Source organism: Plectropomus leopardus, chromosome 5 (genome assembly GCF_026936395.1).
Source record: "Plectropomus leopardus strain MGB_pleo_1.0 chromosome 5, ASM2693639v1, whole genome shotgun sequence".
In the NCBI taxonomy this organism is placed as follows: Eukaryota; Metazoa; Chordata; class Actinopteri; order Perciformes; family Serranidae; genus Plectropomus; species Plectropomus leopardus.
In genome coordinates this window covers 10,487,875-10,507,008 of record NC_142180.1, presented here as the reverse complement: position 1 = coordinate 10,507,008, position 19,134 = coordinate 10,487,875, and the positions used below count along the sequence as shown (strand labels likewise).

General features: G+C 38.8%; 1 protein-coding gene across 1 annotated transcript in view; it reads left to right on the top strand.

The window, feature by feature from the left end:
• The window catches only part of LOC121962364 (contactin-associated protein-like 4), a 132,637-nt gene that overhangs the window by 23,589 nt on the left and 89,914 nt on the right, over window positions 1-19,134 (top strand). Inside the window, exon 2 of the mRNA XM_042512620.2 lies at window positions 1,606-1,716. Within this exon, the coding sequence (XP_042368554.2) occupies window positions 1,606-1,716 (111 nt within the window). The remainder of the gene's footprint in view (window positions 1-1,605; window positions 1,717-19,134) is intronic.

The following is a 19,134-nucleotide window of genomic DNA, read 5'->3' as shown; positions in this document are numbered from 1 at the left end:
CAGAGTCAAGTTTTGGACACATCAACTTACCTGTTTAAATGGCTATTGTCAAATTTACCATCTAATAATGATGAAAATAATAACAAAATGACAGTAACCACAAATATACACAATCAACAGCACAAGTAAACGCTGATGGATAACTGAATGAGCCTACTGGGCACAGACCAGGGCCCAAAGGGTTGGGGGGTCGATGCACTAGAGACTCTGTTTTCTGTGTTAACATTTTTAGTCATAAACAACCCACAAAGAGATGTAAAAGAACCATGAAGAGATGTGAATCAACCATAAAGAGATGTAAGACAACCATAAAGAGATATAAGACAACCCCATCAAAACATAAAACAATCACAAAGGGGTTTAAAAAAACCACAGAGTAACACAAACCAACTTTAAAGAGTTATGAAACAACTACAAAAAGTTGAAAACAACTGCAGAGATACACAAAACCACAGACCCACACAAAAACAACCACACAGAGACATAAAATAACCACAAAAACACATAAAAAACAAAAACAGAGACATAAAATAACCAGAAACACATATAAAAACAACCACTAAGAGACGTAAAATGATCACAAAGAGACGTAAATCAACTACTAAGAGATTTAAAATGACCACAGAGGCAAACTCTGTAAAAGGATGCAAATCTATAACAAGATGCAAAAACATAAATTAAACAACCATAAAGACACACTAAGACAAAAAAAGACAAAAGTAAAAAACAGAAAACAATCTCAACGAGACAAAGAAACAACTTAAGACAATGCAGTTTTTGTATGCATTTTACATGTACTTTATAACATTATACCATGCCCACTGTATTCTGGCCCTGTGCATCATAACGAAGGAATGCGTATCAGAGTGGCTACACAGAAAAATACTTGTTTGTGGGATAAATGTATTGTTATTTTGTTTGTCCTTGAATACCTTATTGAGCAATTTGTTGATATATTCAACTCCAGTGACTTCCTGTAATAACTTTGTCACAGGAGAATGATGAATACTGAACAGATGTTCTGTTTGTTAATATTTCACATTGGCATACTTGTATCTTTTATTTTGACACTTCGGGGTTTGGAATCTACCATCCCTTTCTCTTTCTGTAGGTCCCAGTAGAGGCACTGTTGCCATGGCTTTGTTTGTTGATGCATCAGCATAATGTTTACATCCACAATAATAATCCGTAACCTCAAAATAAGATAATTTTATACAATGACATTTTTTGTAGATACTGACTGTTCATGGGTCACACATTCAGAGTCAATTTGCACTCAGCTTATGACTGGAATTCTTACCCTTGACATTTCTAAACATCAAAGTGTATGAAGCATGAAAAGGTCTCCACTGACTTTCCTCTCCCTCAGAAACCAGGTTCTCTTATTCATGTCTCTGCTCTGTGTGACCCGTTATCTGCCCCGACCCAAAATTATATGTTATGGATACTCAAGAGAGCTTCAAGGTTAACCTTTCAATTAGAAGGACACTTCCTTCATTTTGCTTTTCAGCAGCATTATAGAGACACTGTAACATACTGGTGCATATGTTCAGAGGAATGATCCTGATTCTAAACTGTCTTTTCTGCTTTGTGATTGGTTAACAGAGGTGTGTGACAGCCCGCTGGTGGCCAATCTACCGCCATCATCATTCAGAAGCTCCTCCCAGCTAACCAGCAGCCATGGACCGGTCTTCGCTAAGGTCAACAGGAGAGAAGGTACGGAATCTTCCATTGCTATGTCCATTGTCCAGCTTAAATATTTTACCACCTGCAGTGGCAGCACATTTTGAGATGGATTTATTGTCATAAATAATGACTGAGCTGGTCCAGGCACAGTACACACTTTATTAAATGCAGGACTTTGTTTCAGGAAGTTACTTAAAAGAACTAAACAATGAAAGCAAAAAGTATTTAACTATGATAATTGTAGGTATAGTTTTTAACCTAGTGTTTTTTTTTCCCTAGACATTTTCCCCCCTAGCTTTTTCAAAATAATTTTCTAAATCTACTAATTTTTGCAATTTGTGTAAAATTTCTCACAAAGTTTCTCATTGTCTTTTTTTTATCAATGATTTTGAAAGACATCACACAATTTTGCACAATTTGCTTGGGGTTCAAAGATTTAAATACTTGTGAAAGGTGTTTGAAAGCAGCACAAGAAAAGTGATGTCGCCTTGGGTTTCAAAGGGTTAATCCATTATCAAATACAGTGGAAAAACAAATTTAGTTCCTCTGATTCCACAGTTCCTGGAATTATTTGGTGGAAAAGCTCTAAACGTAAGAGTTTCTTGTTTCCTCAAGCTCCTTGGTTGTCTCTACCATTTTTGTAACAGCTTTGACCTTTTCCATTTTTTACACAGTTGCGTTTCAAAGTGTAAACAGTGAGAGGTTTGGGGTGCCGGCTATCCATAAAAACTTTAGCCTTGTGCAGCTTTAAACTTTTCTGCTCTCGGTCAGTTGTTGATATCAACTGTCAAGAAGCGCCTCCGGGCCAGAGAAATGTTGGGAACAGATGGAGAAAAAGCAAAGTCCCCGGACTGAATCTCACTCTTTCGACTTAGATGTGTTCAGTTCTGTTTTGTGGGCTGTAGTGGTGCATTTTTCCCCTCAGTACAGGAGGGAGTCTTTGCCTCTCTACAGGATGCAGAGCACCGAACATCAAAGGCAAACCTCAGCTGGATTCACACAGTCTGAGAGATACCTCTGTGGTGCCAAGGGACAGAGAGGGGGAGGCAGTGATAAATACAAAGATGGATAGACAGTTTGAGAGGACAGCAGTTACTGCCAAAAATCTGTATTGTAAAAAGAGATGCATTGGAATTATATAAGACCGGCACATCAAAAACTCTCCACAGGGCCACCTCCTCTCAATAGGGGTATAAATCCGAGTTGTCATTCACCCACCACAATAAAAATTCAAGAGGGAGTGCTTTACTAGATGCTGATGTGGGGCTTTGTTAAGGGCTATCATGGCTGGTTTTGGAGCTTTTGGGAGGGAATGGTTTGCGGATTTTCCCATTTATAGAACTCAGTGGCTGATTGTGCTGCCAGAGCAGAGAATCGTCCAGGAGTCAAGGATTCATTTTTCCATTACTTTTACTGTAAGAATAATTTGACCAACTCAGAGGCAAATTGAAGATAAACGGAATGTTTTTTTATTATTATTTTTTTCTGAGTACGTTTCATTGTGACGGATCCAGAGCTGCTTTTTTCCCTGTAAACATTCCAACACATTGCAGGAAATTGATGTAAGAGAGAAATTGTTGGGCTCATTTCTTGGGTCTGTAGGCACTGTGGAATATAAAGCCAATCACAAAGCTGGACACGTTCCAGCCGCCTACAGTAGTGGTTTACAAAGTGGGGATGCCTTAAGGACGGGCCAAGGGTGCCGCAGGATTTATCATATCATTATTTATTGCATATCTTCAATATACAATAACCACGTTAAAAAATGGGTGACATTTACATTAATTTTGCTCTCTATTACGTTTTTTTTAAAACAAAAAAGCAAGAAATATAGAATTCATGCTAATAACTTTGTGAAAGATGGATATCTAGCGCATTCCCTTTGACATTTTTTCCTTAAAATAGTCTAATCTTATTTTTAAACAAGTGAAAGAAATACATGTAACATTAAGTTCATTTAATTATATTCAGTGTTTATTCCAAATTAGATCTTTATCTGCTCATCTGCAGGCCACCTATTTGCCTTTGTTTTGTGTGATTCAAAGGGCAGGGCAGTTTCAACACTGATTGCAAATGATTTTTTGTTTGTTTCTTTCTTTTGTGGACCATAAAATATTTGCAATATGTGTCACATATATAAAAAGAGGTGCAGTAATGACAACCTAAACCTGGAAATTAGTTACCATTTTAGCACTCCTGGTTCCCTCGTCTCAAAGTTAGTGAGGTTTTTTTTATGGGTTTTCGGTTGGATGCCTGAAATAAGGTTTGTAGTTAACACTAGCTTTAGAGACTTTCACAGTTTGTTTCACAACATAAAACAGGTCACTAAAGATGCCCTTTGTGAATTTTGTCTTAAAAAAAGCTGACTATAGAACATTACCACACTGAACATGGCTTTAAAATCTTGTTGTGGGGGCAGCATTCAGTCATGTGACCGAAGTATAGTTTGTTAATAGTCTAACATTAGTTCTTTACTTCTGGTGATTATATTTACGCTTAAAAATCATACAAATGCTGTTAATTTGTGAAGAGTATCTTTATAAACAAAATGTGCAAGTATCATAAACTCTTCTCTGCAACCTCAAGTCAAATGGAAACATCCCATTGGCTGATGAGGGAACCACTTTCAGTTGACCTACAAAAAAAATGTAATTCCAGCAACACTCTTTTTTTGGGAGAAACCACAGAAATAACATCAGTTTTTTGTGTCCAATTTTCTCAGTTTCTTAATGTTTCAGGATTCTGCATCACTGACTTTTGTTCACCTGGTAAGAGAAGTCATAAGTGACTCCCTATCTCTCTGGCATCTGTTGAAGTTTCTCGTCCATCACAAAGTAGTTTTAAGAGACTCAAAAAATCTCTATCAGATGCCAAATGGCCAGCTTGTAGAGGTTACAAAACTCCCACATGCCTCCTTGGCCCGCGCTGCTGCCAGTTGGTCCCATCTTGGCTGGTCAGCCCATGTGGGGGCTGGCATTGACAGGACTTTTCACACATGGTGGCCATTTAATCCCATTGCGGTGCTGCCTCCACTTCCAGTGTTATGCCCTACTATGGACACTAAATGGGGCCAACAGCAACAGGAGGAAGCAATGGCCCCGCACTGGCATTTAATCTCTTTATTCCCACATGCATAACAATGTGCATAGTGGACAATTAGCATGTCATAAAGTTGGGGAAAGGCCAAAGATGGGAGCTTTGACACGGAGCTCAGAGGAGTCGCTCTACCATACGGCTCTGGTTTGGAGGCCAAAGAGGCATAAGCCCAAAGCTGACAGCCTCAATAACAGACTTCATTGTGTTCATGATATTTTTTTGTGACCAACAAGGGAAAATATTGAAAAGCAAACCACACCACTGGAACAGAGTAAGACTGGGCTAATTTTAACAACAGCAGACTACAGTTAAACATGACTTTTAGTCATGCAGCAGCTTCTGAGTTAAAAAACAAGTCTGCCAGTGTTGACTTATGTGAGTCCAGTCTGAGCCACCGAGCTAATATAAATTGTCAAATGATCACTGAAACTTCACCAGTTTATGGATTATTATGATTTATTAAACTTTGTTTAAAAAAATGACTCAGAGTGACCTGAGTCATTTTGACGGAGGTGATTCGAAACAACAGCAACGAAGCTACATCAATTCAATATCGGCATAAAATGCCCCCCAAAAAACGGAGAGGGTCAAGTGGCCAGTTTCGCCAGCGGATGCTGGAAGAAACTCTCATGGATCTCCCCCCCCCCACCCCCCATGCTCTTGACTGAGTGTCCGAAGCTTTTACTTTGAAAAATCAGAGTGTTTAAAGAAGCCCTGTTTGCCTGAATACTGCAGGTAGGAATAATGGAATAGGACTCCGGTTCTATTTTGTGGGTTTTCTCTCTCTGAACTGGGGCCATGATTTGTTGCATTGTGCTGTACTTTGCATGTTTACACATTTACACACATTTGTGACACACTTTTCAGATGTCTTTTATGACATTGAAGGCAAAATTATAACATTCAAATCACTGTTTTGCTTGTCAGACTACCTTTCACAAAAATGCATTTTTCTCAGCTTTCTAGAAAAAAAGTGGTCTTTTTGATGAAACCAGCCTCTATTCAACTTCAGATAAGTCAAGAATGGAACAAGGTGCAAACTAATGTTTTTTTTCCATGATGAAAAACAGAGTTTCTTCTTTCATTTGAGCTTTTCGATGTTTTCAGAGCCTTTGTACAAAATATTCTGTGGGTCTTGAAAGATGATTCAAAATGGCCAGAAAAGCTGGCACAAGCCACTTTCCATTATATAATAGGGCTGGCACTCAATGAGTTAATCAAGAAATAGCAAAATTACATTAACTGATTTTGCTTCTAGATCACAATCTAAAACAATCTAAATCAACAATCTAATCTTCTTGCCATCTGCTTCAATGCTTTCATGGTTTCTTGCCGGATACAATGATATCTGTCTTGTTAGTTCCGGTGATCAAGGATAAATCAGGTAAAGTTGGCTGCTCTGATAACTACAGACCAATAGCCCTTGCCACTGTTTTGTCTAAAGTTTTTGAAAGCATCCTGTTGGACAGAATTGTGGAGATTATTTCTTCTACTGATAGCCAATTTGGCTTCAAAGCTAAGCATGGCACAGACTTGGCCATATATTCCTTAAAAGAAATTGTCAATACGTATAGAGATAAGAATTCCTCAGTTTTAATGAGTTTTATTGATGCCTCAAAAGCTTTCGACCGGGTTAATCATTTTAAGTTATTCAACAAAATGACTAGCAGAGGTGTACCTAAATGTATTGTGAGAATTCTGTCCTACTGGTATGCCAACCAGTCGATGCGTGTAAAATGGGGTCACTGTGTCTCTGCCCCTTTTGGGGTCAGGAATGGGGTCAGACAAGGGGGAATTCTCTCTCCAATTCTCTTTAATCTGTATGTTGATGACCTTTCTATCTGCCTAAACACCTGTAACACTGGGTGTATGATAGGCAATACTTTAGTCAATCATATTATGTATGCGGATGACCTCGTGGTCTTCAGTCCCTGCAGTGCTGGTCTCCAGCAGCTTCTTCATGTCTGCTCTGATTATGGTATTGTCCATGACATGAAATTCAATACAGATAAGAGTGTGGTCATGATCTGCAGAACAAAGGAGGACAAATGTCTAATGTTTCCTACTTTCAAATTGGCAGGTAATAACTTTAGATGTATGAGCCAAGTTGAGTATCTTGGGCATCTCATTACAGATCAGTTGAAGGATGACCAAGACATTTACAGGCAGTGCCGTTCTCTATATGCTCAAGCAAACAGTTTGCTTCGCAAGTTTGGTGCATGTACAGATACAGTGAAGGTGGCTTTGTTCAGAGCACACTGCACTCCTCTCTATGCTGCCCAATTGTGGTCTAATTACAGCAAAGCAAGCCTGCGTAAAATTCAGGTAGCTTACAATGATGCTTCGAGAATTCTGTTGAGGAGACCACGTTGGTGTAGCGCCAGCGAGATGTTCGTGTCTGCAGGTCTTAATACACTGCAAGCCTCGTTGAGAAATTTGATGTATAAATTTATAGGTCGGCTGAACAACTCAGAGAATTGTGTAATCATGGCATTGACAAGCATCAAATTGAGCACTACACGCTATATGTCCAGGATATGGAAGCATTGGTATAGTCGTCTCCTCTGTGGTCAGTGACATTTTGAATTGTTTTTTAAGTGATCTGTACATATTGTATTGGGGATATGTTGTTTTGGTATAGTAGTCTCTTCTGAGGTCATTGACTTTTTTACTTGTTTTTTTTTTTTTTTTTTTAAGTGATCTTATTGCATTGTGAATTTGTTGTGTATGGTACTTCTATGTGTCTTTTGTATCTTTTGTATGTATTGTCTTGCTCTTATCTGGACCATTGAGTCTGTAATAAAGTTTATTATTATTATTGTTATTATTATTATTGTTAAAATTACTGCATTGTGGTTGTATGCCTCTGCAAACTAGTCAAGTTGCAGTTACGGTTTACATCCATGTCTGTCCAGACTCATGTAGCCATTACAATAGACAATTCTTCAAATACGGATGTTGCTGCAAAAAAAGTACATGATATCTGTACAATCAGCACAGTTTCAAAATAGGCACCCAAATTTGTGTCACCAATTCGAAACCTGACAACACTTGAGTTATTGCATTAAATGGCCAAGTGTTTTGGCAGGGCGTTATGATGTCAAACTGAGGTTGATTGTTGACGTTTTAGATATAAAATGTCATGACTTCATCATTTTATCTCTTTTTGTGTAAAACTTTGTCATAATTAGCTTACAAATTCTGTTATGGCCACAAACATTTTTGTGACGTCATAGTAACCTTGACCTTTGACCTCAAAATTGATCAGTTTATCCTTGAGTCCAAGTGGATGTTTGTGCCAAATTTGAGATCACAGCGACCTTTGGGCACTAAAATCAAATAAGTTCATTCTTAAGTCAAGTCATGGCATTCTTAATGTATCTTCATGAAAACAGGAAGGATTGACAGCCTGAAAGTATAGTGCTTTTGGCCATAGCTTTTGCCGATGCAGAGGCGTAAAAAAAGCATCAACATTTTAGGACGTGGTCCTGTGCACTTGTTGATAATCTTTATATCAGATATCTGCATATGTACTGTATATGTATCTGTGAGCAGTGATACAAGAATGTGGTAGCAGTAGTGTTCTGGTTCCATTTGTTCTATGTTTGTAGTCCAAGTAGTATTGACCAAACATGTTTGGAAGTCTTTGCCCAGATATCCATTTTCTACACTGGATCTGCTGAAATATTGGCTGCTGCCCTCAGAGCTTTACCGTCATCAGACTGTTTGCTGATTGGTCCTGAGATTGGAACAGCCAGCGCCTCTATTCTTGGGCCTTAACTGTGCCATTCCTTATAATACAGAATAATGAGGCCAGTAATGCTAAAAATGTCCTTCACAGTGGCAACCTGATTTGAACACACAAAAGGTTAACAAATTGGCAACAAGTGCTATATATGCAAGTGGATCTGTTTTCTCTGAGCAGCAGTGGTGGGTCTGAGATGGGCCTGTAATGACGTTGTATAAATGAGCAAAATTAATTTCCAAATGTGTGTAGCACTGGACATATTCATAGTGCTGCAGTTTTTACAAAGTTGCCTATCCTCACACTTTGACTTGTCACGCATCCCAGTTTCAGCTTCCTCTGTGCCAAGACATTTCAAGTATCAGTCCTCTGATGATCAATAATGCAACTGAGTCAGTCAACAATCTCATAATTGACTGTGTTGTTGCTGTTATGGAGCTGAAAAAAGATAAGTGTTGAGGGGCATTCCAAATCCTAATTGGCTGCCTGCTTATCTACAAATTTTAGCATGCAGAGATGAGTAGCCAAACTCTGCAATGAGTCTGACATCAAGTGGGGTCCTTAAAAGCCAATAATTGGATGTGAATGCCTCTTTTGAAAGGCACACGTTTTTGGATGTTTGACTCTCCCTAGTTTTGCTGCTGAAGTGTTTCCATCTCTCCAAAACCTTTTACTTTTATATTTTTCATCCTTCCCCATCCTCCCACTATCACCTTTACATTTTCTTTTCATGATCTATTTCCGACCCTTCTTTGCCACATCCTGCCCTGCCACTCTCTGGTGTTAATCCTTGTAGATTATGGTCTGCTGTAATTGTAATTTTACCTCAGCCCCATGTGGGCTGCCACAAAAACATTGAGATAACTTCATTCCGTCTTATAGTCAAATGTTAATGACAGCATTTAACATTTATAGGCAAATGTTAATGGCAGTATTTAACATCTAAACGGTCTCGGTTTTTCAGTGGGCCATACTGATAATTGCACATTAGAACCACTGTAATTACGCTGAAATAGGCTTGGAACACTTCATCAATCCCCCAGTAATCATTTTCTGGAAGTGCTAATTTAGATTTGAAAAAGAGATTTAGACATTAGCAGGGGGCTGTAGTTTGGAAATAAATATGCAGAGGAAATCATAGAATGAGGTATTGATCTTTGTGATGTTTATGCGCCACCTCTGCCTCTCCAGGTACCCATTTAATGCTGCTCTTAAACACCTCATCTGGTTAAATACCACAAGCTCCTCCGCTCAAATCCTCTTAATCTGAGGTAGTCACTCTCTCCATAAATCTAATTAGAAGGGTAAATATTGCCTGATTCTTTGACAAAACACAACTAAAAGCCTCTTGTTCACCTTAGCATTTTTTAAATTGCTTCTTCTATATCCCTCACTCATTTTATCCAGAGTCTTTGAGCCAGTTATCCATACTGTAAGAGGCATTTTCTTCTGTTTTCCAGATCAATAAGTTTCACTGTCAGAGAAGCAGATGTAATAAAGCAGCGTGCTTACTTTGGCTTTACATTTTTACACTGTTTTCTGAGTGAACATGAATCATTCCTTAAGAAAGTTCATACAGCTCTTTTGTAAGACATAAGTACACAACAACAACACACAGTCTTTCAGTGTTGTTGTTGAGCTGTTACGATGTGTTGCATTTGTATGACACTGACATCAGCTTTCTAAACTTGTAATGGAGAAACACTCTTGATGTTTCACAACCTGCAAACTTCATTGATTTGTTTCCCTTTATAAACTCCCTGTTAGCCCATTACTTAGCTATTCTGTTACTTCATTTTCCACCTGCCTACCACATTTTGTCCAAATTCCCCAAAGCCAGCATCTCCAGGGCCAGGTCCTTATTTTACTCTGCTGCAAGACCCCTAAAACTGGTTTCACTGCTGCACCTGTTTTCAAGGTCTTTTACAATGGACATTACCTCACATGCATGTTCCAGTGGTCTGCTAAGTATGTTCCAATCTGTTTTCCTGTTTTTGTTTGTTGCCTCTCATCTCTGAGAATTCTAATATGGTTTGTTTGCTATGCTGCTGAGTCATTTTTTTAAATATATAAATAGCTGCATATTATCTCCCAGGTTGTCAGAAAAACACATTAAGCTCCACCTTAAATCCTCTACAACTTTATGACTCTCCAACTCAAATCAGCTTAAAACCTTCTCAGATTCCCCCAAGTCCACACAGACGCATTTAAAAATCTTGACCTGCTAATACTGTCTCCCTGCTTGGCTGTATATGTCTTACGGCCTCTCTTTGAAACTCACTTACTTTGGGTGATTTTTTTTCTTCCTGTAATCCTTTTTTCCTCATCTTTCCTGTATTTGTCTCCCTGTCCCCCTTAGTTTTTCACCTTACCTTCACCCATTACAGGTTGGAACAACAGTACATCAGTGCTAACCAAACATTACTTTTATTTGGCGCACACATCCGCTCCTTCTAGTGAAGCCATTGCCCTGACAAGCGTTGTGTCAGCCTCTATTTCCCAGTTGACACTAACGCAATGAAGATTGCAATTAGAACAGAAGGGATAGAAATAATGTGCCGGGTGTTGTGTTCTTTTACTGTCTTATTAAAAGAGACGAGGGCTGAAGTTAATTCTCCTTGTGGAGATGGCTCTGTCTTCCACCAGGAGGTACTTGTCGAGCTGTGGGTATGGTGTTACAGAGGCTGGCTGATAGCTTTACAGGTCTCTCTGTGGTCCAGCCTCCATTACTTACTGAGAAGACTGCGGTTATACAGGATAGGATTGGATTACTCTAGCTATTCATGAATCCATCACTTAGATGGCATGTAAAATCCTGCCTAATTTCTAAGTAACTATTAGCTAGTTTAAACTAAAAAGGGTGGCATCATTAAAGGTCCAGTGTGTAGGATTTAGTGACATTTATTGGCAAAAGTGGAATCTTATTTCATATCAGTGTTTTCTTTAGTGTATAATCAGTTGACACTGAGAATCTTTTCCAGCGAGTCTACCATGATGTTCAACAATAGCCCACAAGGGTAACCAAACACTAGCTCTGGAAAGGGACTTTGACATTTTCCCATTTACGCATTTTTACATCAGCCACTGTAGTTCTCCTACATGGTTGGCACATGGTAGAAGTGGCATTTGGTTGCAGTCTGCAACCTCACAGTTAGACGCCACTTGATCATACACACTGGACCTTTAAACACAAAAAAATGTCTTAGCAGGTCAAGACTTCATAGTTATATGTAAATATGCTGGGAAATTTGAACTGGCATCCAATTAAAAGCAATTAGGTATATAAAACAGGAAGTCACCAGACTCCCAGGAAGTGCGCCAGGCTTTAAGTCAATTTGCTTACTGACTAAACAGTGGTGTGACAACTGCTGAGTCCATCATGTGGTGCCATTGGGCCCAAAAAAAAACCTTTTTCCCATAGACTTACATTGTAAAAGAGACCTCCAGATACTTTTTTTTTTGCTTCCAAAATAACCCATTTCACTATCAGAATCTGATATGTTTGGTACAGTGACATTAATAAAGTCCAGAGGAGCCACGTGATTAAATCATTTTATTCATTCAAGTTAGCAGATTACTGAATTGGAAGTAGCCAGTTGGTGGAAAGTCCACGTGCCAGATGATGTGGAAGCAGTGCCAATCAGCGATGATACTTTTATATGCTGCAGTTAGACAGTCTGGCCTATATTTTTTAAGGTAGTAAAATGATAACACAGAGGCTCTGTAGTCTAAACCAAGATGACACAATCTCAAACACTTTATTGCTTCCCTAAGCCCTTGACGTATACACTGCATCACCACTTACCAGAGGGAACTTAAATTCACAGAGAGTATCTCGCTAAGAGGCAGCGAAACAAAATAGCTTACAATTGTCTTTGGTAACTAAGGATAGCTACTTAAAGCTACTTAAGAAATATAAGTGCTACTCTCTTCCTGTTCTGGTTGTGCAATGGTCAGCACACTTTACTTATGCTGTAAATGAGTCTTCATTTTCCAGGGAGATTGAACCCAGTGGCAGACAAAATTGCATAATCATAATCAAAATCATAAGTTAAGGGAAAGACACACTTGTCTATTTCAGATTTAAGCGTTAAGTTATTAGTACCTGCAAGTTGAAACTAACTAATTAATTATTTTAGGTTGCACGATTGAAACTTAAGAATGTCTAAAGTAAAATGCGATTTTGTTGATTGGTTGTGATGTTGTATATTCAAAAGCAATCACAAGGATCACAAACTGTAACACAACTGCCAAAAATTAAAGTTTACAGACAGATTAGTGATTAAACTTTGACAGATTAAACTCAATAGCCATTCCTTCATAAATCTAAATATTACTCAGTTTTTATGTACATATGCATTCATAGAGAAATATGCTTCAGTTAGTATTATTCTTGATGTAAAGAATGAGCTGTGAATTATCTGACTACGCTAACCTAGCCAACTCTGTTGGGTAACTAGGCCAAATTATGCCCTTTGAAGAGATAATGCAATGAGCTAACACTTAGTGAGCTCTTGGTCTGGTTAAGGCTCTTTGACTGAACAGCATTTTGTCGAAAATAGAGGCTTTCACAGCTTCACAGTGTTGCAGAAGTACTTGAGCCCATTCAGCTGAGAAATTGAAGAAATTTAACCCCCTTTGAAGAGCGAACTAGAAGAGCTGATGCTGTCTGGGATTTCTTGAATGTTTCCGTGTGTAGCATACAAAAGTCTGCAGATGGGTTAATAGGTTAAACCTGACGCTGTTTTTGCTCTTCCTTTAAATTTTGTTTTCTAGCATGATTACATGCAGATGCATGTCTCAATCAGATATACCACTTCAGAGCAGGTTCAGTCACTCAGACATGCTGTTATCTGACACTTATGCTTATACATGTGAAACTTGATGTTGAAAGAGATTACGGTAGAGGGTTTCTAGTTCCACAAGCTCCATCCATGTGTCAGATTTTGTTCTTGTCCTTCACTTAGAGGCCATTAACACAGCAACAGTTCTTGCATGAAATGCTAAATATTTGTTTTGGTTTGGCCTTTTGTTCACAAGAGAACAGTGTTTTTGGGGCCTGAAAACACAAACTTTTGAAACAGGATTCCAAAGTGTAATCTTTCCAAAATGCAACCCCATCTGTCGCCATGTAAACTGGCAATGTGCTGATCCTGTAAGAACAGTGAAGTCACGGCTGCACTTAGTGCATGCACATTGTGTTCTTCTATGGTGTGCCAATACAAAGTTACACTGCTAACTACTGGCCTGGCATAGATACTGCTGCGTTTTTGGTTATTTTTGCGGATCCGTGTTCACAAGTATCGTTCTCAAAATGTTATCATATGGATGCAGATTTTCTTTAAAAATGCAAAGAAAGACTTTTTAGTTTTTTGTAGGGCAGCTCTCATCTTAACGTGGCCTTAGATTATAGAGTTAAATGTTGAGTCATATCATGTTCTTGACTAAGATCTGTCCCATTTCAAAGATAAACCTCCAGGCATATGGAGGCTTCTTGGATGGACCCACAAATGCAGATTCTTATTTTGTTTTAAAAACATGTTGGGCGCTGAGATGATGCTCTCATCTAGAGTAAATCAAGGACACTTGTAAAACACTTGCAGTCTCCGATGGGCGCAAACACTCTGCTGTGGGATCTGAACTTGTTATCTCTGAGTTTCTGATCCATCTCACCACCCCTGATGCCATAATAAAGTCATAATCCATCCCTGACACCACACGTCCTTGGCCTGTATCCTAACACTGTGCCAGGAGGAAGCATCCAAAATAACATTCCCTTTGATGCCCAAATAAATCCATGTATGATTTGCAGCAATGACACATATTTACTTAATAGGAGGGATGCACTCATTTTTGGGGGACTTGTTTTGGAGTTGTTGGAAAACTAAAATGAGAACATGGACATCCTCATGTACCCTGAGTAAATTAGCACCAGCTTGACCTTTTTAATAGACAAACTGTTTGTTTCCATTGGCCTTTGAATGAATAAATTTTAATAGTGACACATTCTGCACTCAGTACAGCAATTTAGCTTGGCTTATTTTAAAATCTGTTTCTGTTGAGCAACTATGTACTAATCAAACCCATATTGATTTTAGCTTCCCAGTCTCCCATCGACCAGCACATACACATCCTCGGTAAACAAGGAGGTCACACTTCAAAGTTTGTGGTTGGAGAGACGATGAAATTAGGCCAATAATTCAATACAGGAAATGCTTTATCTTTGTTATTTGTATGGCTTAGTGTCAAACCTTAATACTTTTTTTTTGGAATGGATTGAAACATTTCTGTAGCAGAGTATCAAAAAGCTTTTCACTTATTCTTTGATCAGGCAGTTCCTGTTTCATTTATATTTATGTATTTATTTGCCAAATTAAGCTTATTTAGTAAAATGAAATGATAATGTATATGTCCTGACAAAATAATTGAGATCTATTGTTTTCTCCCTTATTTTATACGAGACAAGGGGTTTGTAGTAAAACATCTACCTGGTGTTTCAAGGGCATCATGAAAGTCAAAAATGTTTTTTATGATGCTTTTATTGACTACATTACAAAAGCATTGCAGAATTACTTAAAAAATAAAGAGACGTGCTTGTTAAAATTAATTGCCTGTTCAAGACGTTTCCCCTGGCTATGGAATTGTCTTTCAGTGAAAATAATCGAGGCAGCTTTACGTTTCTTGAAAAATGTATTTTGCAAAGCAATCTAGTTTTACATTAATGTTTCAGTTATCCTCATACAATATGTCATATAATATCGCAACACGTTCTCATCCCAAGTTGTCACATAACGCTGCTTTTTCAGTAGACTTTCTACATATTACACTCTGGGTATCCTCCTACATCTGCTGTTGACGTTCCAGGGTGCTTTAACCAATGTCAGCCAACACATTGTGAACAAAAGCACATGGTTAGGAATAGGCAACAAAAGTACGAGTGAAAGTCTGGGGTTTGCTGGAACCATCCATTTTCCTTTAGGGACCCTCACACTCCTTATATCACGTTGTTATTGGTAGCATTTCAACCTGATAACATACGGCCACCACAGGATCCGTCCAGCTGCGTTATCAACTGACACTGCCCGTCTGCATATCATATGGGCGTGCCAGGTGCTGTCAGGCCTGTGTTTTCTGATCCATTCACCACCACACCTTCTTTCTACTGGAAAACTCGGGATTGCTCCCTTCTTTACTCCTGTCAGTGCGTTGGTAACTTGATTGCAACCTTCCAAAATACTTGGGTTATACACGAATGACTGGCTCATGATTACGTGGAATATGTACAAAATCTGATGCATTATTTTTGTTTTGGAAAGCATACCAAAGAGACATGAAAATAGGTTGTAGTGGAAATATTGAAGGGTTTGCATGCAGTGAATAGACAGTGAACAGAGTATCTTAACTTTCTTGTTTAAGGACACTTAAATGGTTTATTCTGAATGTCTGAAGGTGCATTATTCACACACTTTTCCTCTGGATTAATGACCTTTCAGCCCACTACTCCAACCTCTGACCCTGACTGCTCTTGGGTCCGTTGGTCTTCTGATGTGGTTGACCCCAAAAGTCTTGATCTCCTGACTGTTTGATTCATTGTGATAATGTGCTAATTTGACTGTCCAGCTGAGCGGCGATGCATTGTTCCTGACCTGTTTTTAACCTCAATTAGCTTCCTGAATGGAGAGAAAAGCTTTGGTGTCATTACAGACAGTTGGGTAGAGAAAACAAGGAAATTTACTGGATCTGAAGTGACAGGCATGCATGACAGGCACTATTGTTTTGGTGATCAAACAAATGCTGCATGACAAACATGACGGATTTAGTGAATCATTTTTTCCACACAGGATTTCTTGTGTACACTGTGCTCTCCCTTATTTTGGGCTCTTTCTACTTTCTTCTCCAGTTCCTGATGAGGTATCTACCTCACTCTTTCTTTCTCTTCCTATTTCCTCCTCTCCAAGCCTGTAGATGTCAGTTTGTCAGCCTCTCTCACCATCACTCTTTCTCTCGTCCGTGGTCTTCACTTCTTTCCTCTCCAATCCAACAGTAATGAGTAAAGGTCAGTATGTCTGCTCTCTCCTGTTGTGCTGTCAGTGTTCATGTCTGTTACTGCGGTACTTATTAGCGCTGGCCTTTAGCTGCTGCCCTAACGAGCAGGAAGCACAGCACCAAAACAGCTGGCGGAGAAGCAAGAGGAAAGAAGATGACCTGAGACACAGCTAATTCAACCCCCACCTATTTGCTATCCATAAATCTGATGTTAATGTGTAGAAACTACATTTCAAATCATGTTGAATTAGGAATGTTTATGGGTGTGGGTTACAATACAGTGTAACTTTTGTTGACACCAAGTTTTTAGGTAGACAACAGTGCTTTTGCTGTTAAAAACTCAAAGACAGCATGTCAGTAAAAAGGTCACAATGACATGAAAAAGGACTTCACAACTTTGAAAGTGACAAGATAACAGCATGAGCAGTTTGTGAAATTGTTTCCTTTTCCAAAAACAAGTGAGTAAAGTTCCACAAACTCTTCTTTGTGAGTACATTATAATCAAGATCATTCTTACATTTATTAAACCTCATTTTTAACACTGATTCCATAAATTATATTTTACTCAAAAATCCCTCTCCCCTGAAATTTTAAAATGTAAAACTTTGTAAATTTCCAAGTGGTTTAGGACCTAAATGCACACACTGAAGTACAATATAGATATTTTGGCCCGACTAGTCTAAAACTCCAAAGACATGTACTTCGAAACTGTAATGCTCATTACATACCAGGAGTTTTGTGGGAATGGATATGACATTGCCATTAATGTTCGAACGACTGATTAATTGATTAATTGCTTCTTTTTTCATGAAAATATACATTGGTGCACTCTCCAGATGGAACACTGCCCAAATGCCTATGATTTGCACTAAGTACAGCTGTTGAAATATAAAAGACAGGTATAAACATTTGCACTGCAGCCAAAAACAAGATGGCAGTCATTTCAACTGCACACAAAATAGTAATCGTCAAGGACACTCTTGCTTTCATTCATTCGTGTAATGGTGGGAGGTCTTGAGGACAAGGTAGTTTGTAAGGACGATCGTGTCCTCAATAATTGGTCAAGTTGTGGCGAAAAAACACTTTTCGTCAAAAAAGTGAGGTGATTGCAAACAAGCTATTTCTGCAACTTTACATCCTGTCTAGAGGCGAAAGCTTCACTGTGTTAGTATTATGGACACTTACATTGGAATATTTTTACAGGGACAGAAAACAGGACTGAGCTATTGTTGAAGTGACAAGCTACAAGTATTTCTGCCATGAAAACAGCCTGTGCTTGTTGAGATATTTCATTCTTTTTCAAGCTGACTGACACTTTGCCAACTGTCGTCCTACACCGCTTCCATAGCACATTATGTGTAACAATCCCAATGGGGTTCATGGTTTCTTGTGTTCTGATTATTTTCTCTTTCAGAATAAAGTAGCTTCATAATAGATGTGATGAGATGAGGGAACCTGTCCACTTCAGGCTTTGTGTCTGAACTGTTGTTTATGTTATTGATTTGTGTTGGCGCCGTATCAGCATGACATCATCTTGGCAAAACAATCTCAAGCGCTCTTTAGGCTGGCTGTTTTATCATGTGTGAGCGTGTGTTTGCATGTGTGTGTGTGCTCTGCAGGGGAGAAATCCCTCCATCTGCTGTTCAGGCGCTATGGATTTGCTTTGCCCTGACTCAGCACTTTCTCTTCTTAAACACACACGCACGCACGCACACGCGCGCGCGCACACACACACACACACACGCACACACAGCCTTCTCAGTATTCAAAGTGTCGTTATCTTGTAGCGGCCTTTTCCATCACCTCCAATGTTTCTTCATAATCAGGTTCTTTCACTTCTCTCTCTCTCTCTCTCTCTTTCTCCCTCACACATACAGCCTCACACGCACGGGTGCACTCACGCACACACACTCCAGCAGCATCCAAATTAGAAATGAAATTGCAGCTGGATGAGTTTTGGCAATGTCTCTGCAAAGGTTAGATACAGCTCTCACTCCTTGTGTCTCTCTTCCTCTGCTGTCTCAATTTCTCTTGAAATGACACAAACCACAGCTGTCTTTTCTTGTGCCTCCTCCGACTCGCTCACTTATTGCAACAGGTTCAACATGTCTGAATAAAAACATGTTACAAATACAAGTGGTCTGATAAGTTTAGACTGTATAAAGATGTGATAGTTCCTTTGTCCATTTGCAATTTAGAACTGGACATAAGTGAGGTTAATTCTGAGCTGAGACCTTTCATTTTTCAAATCTAAAAATTTTGTTACTTGCATGTTTTGTTGCCTAGCCATCACTTTTAAACACCACACACATTTGTTTCATTCCTCAAAAGATTGTAAAAGATTGTACCAGAAGGTTAAAAGTCTGAGCTTAACTGGACACAATCAAGATATATCATTATAATAAAAAACCAGGAGTAAGTCAGTGTTTACTTTGAGTGTATAAAGTTGAGTAAAAAGAAAAAGAATCAGTGTGAAATTCAGATTTTAATATACTTTTTGCAGAATAAACATACATACTGTAAACCCCCCCATCCTTCTCTTTTATGATATTAACTTTTCA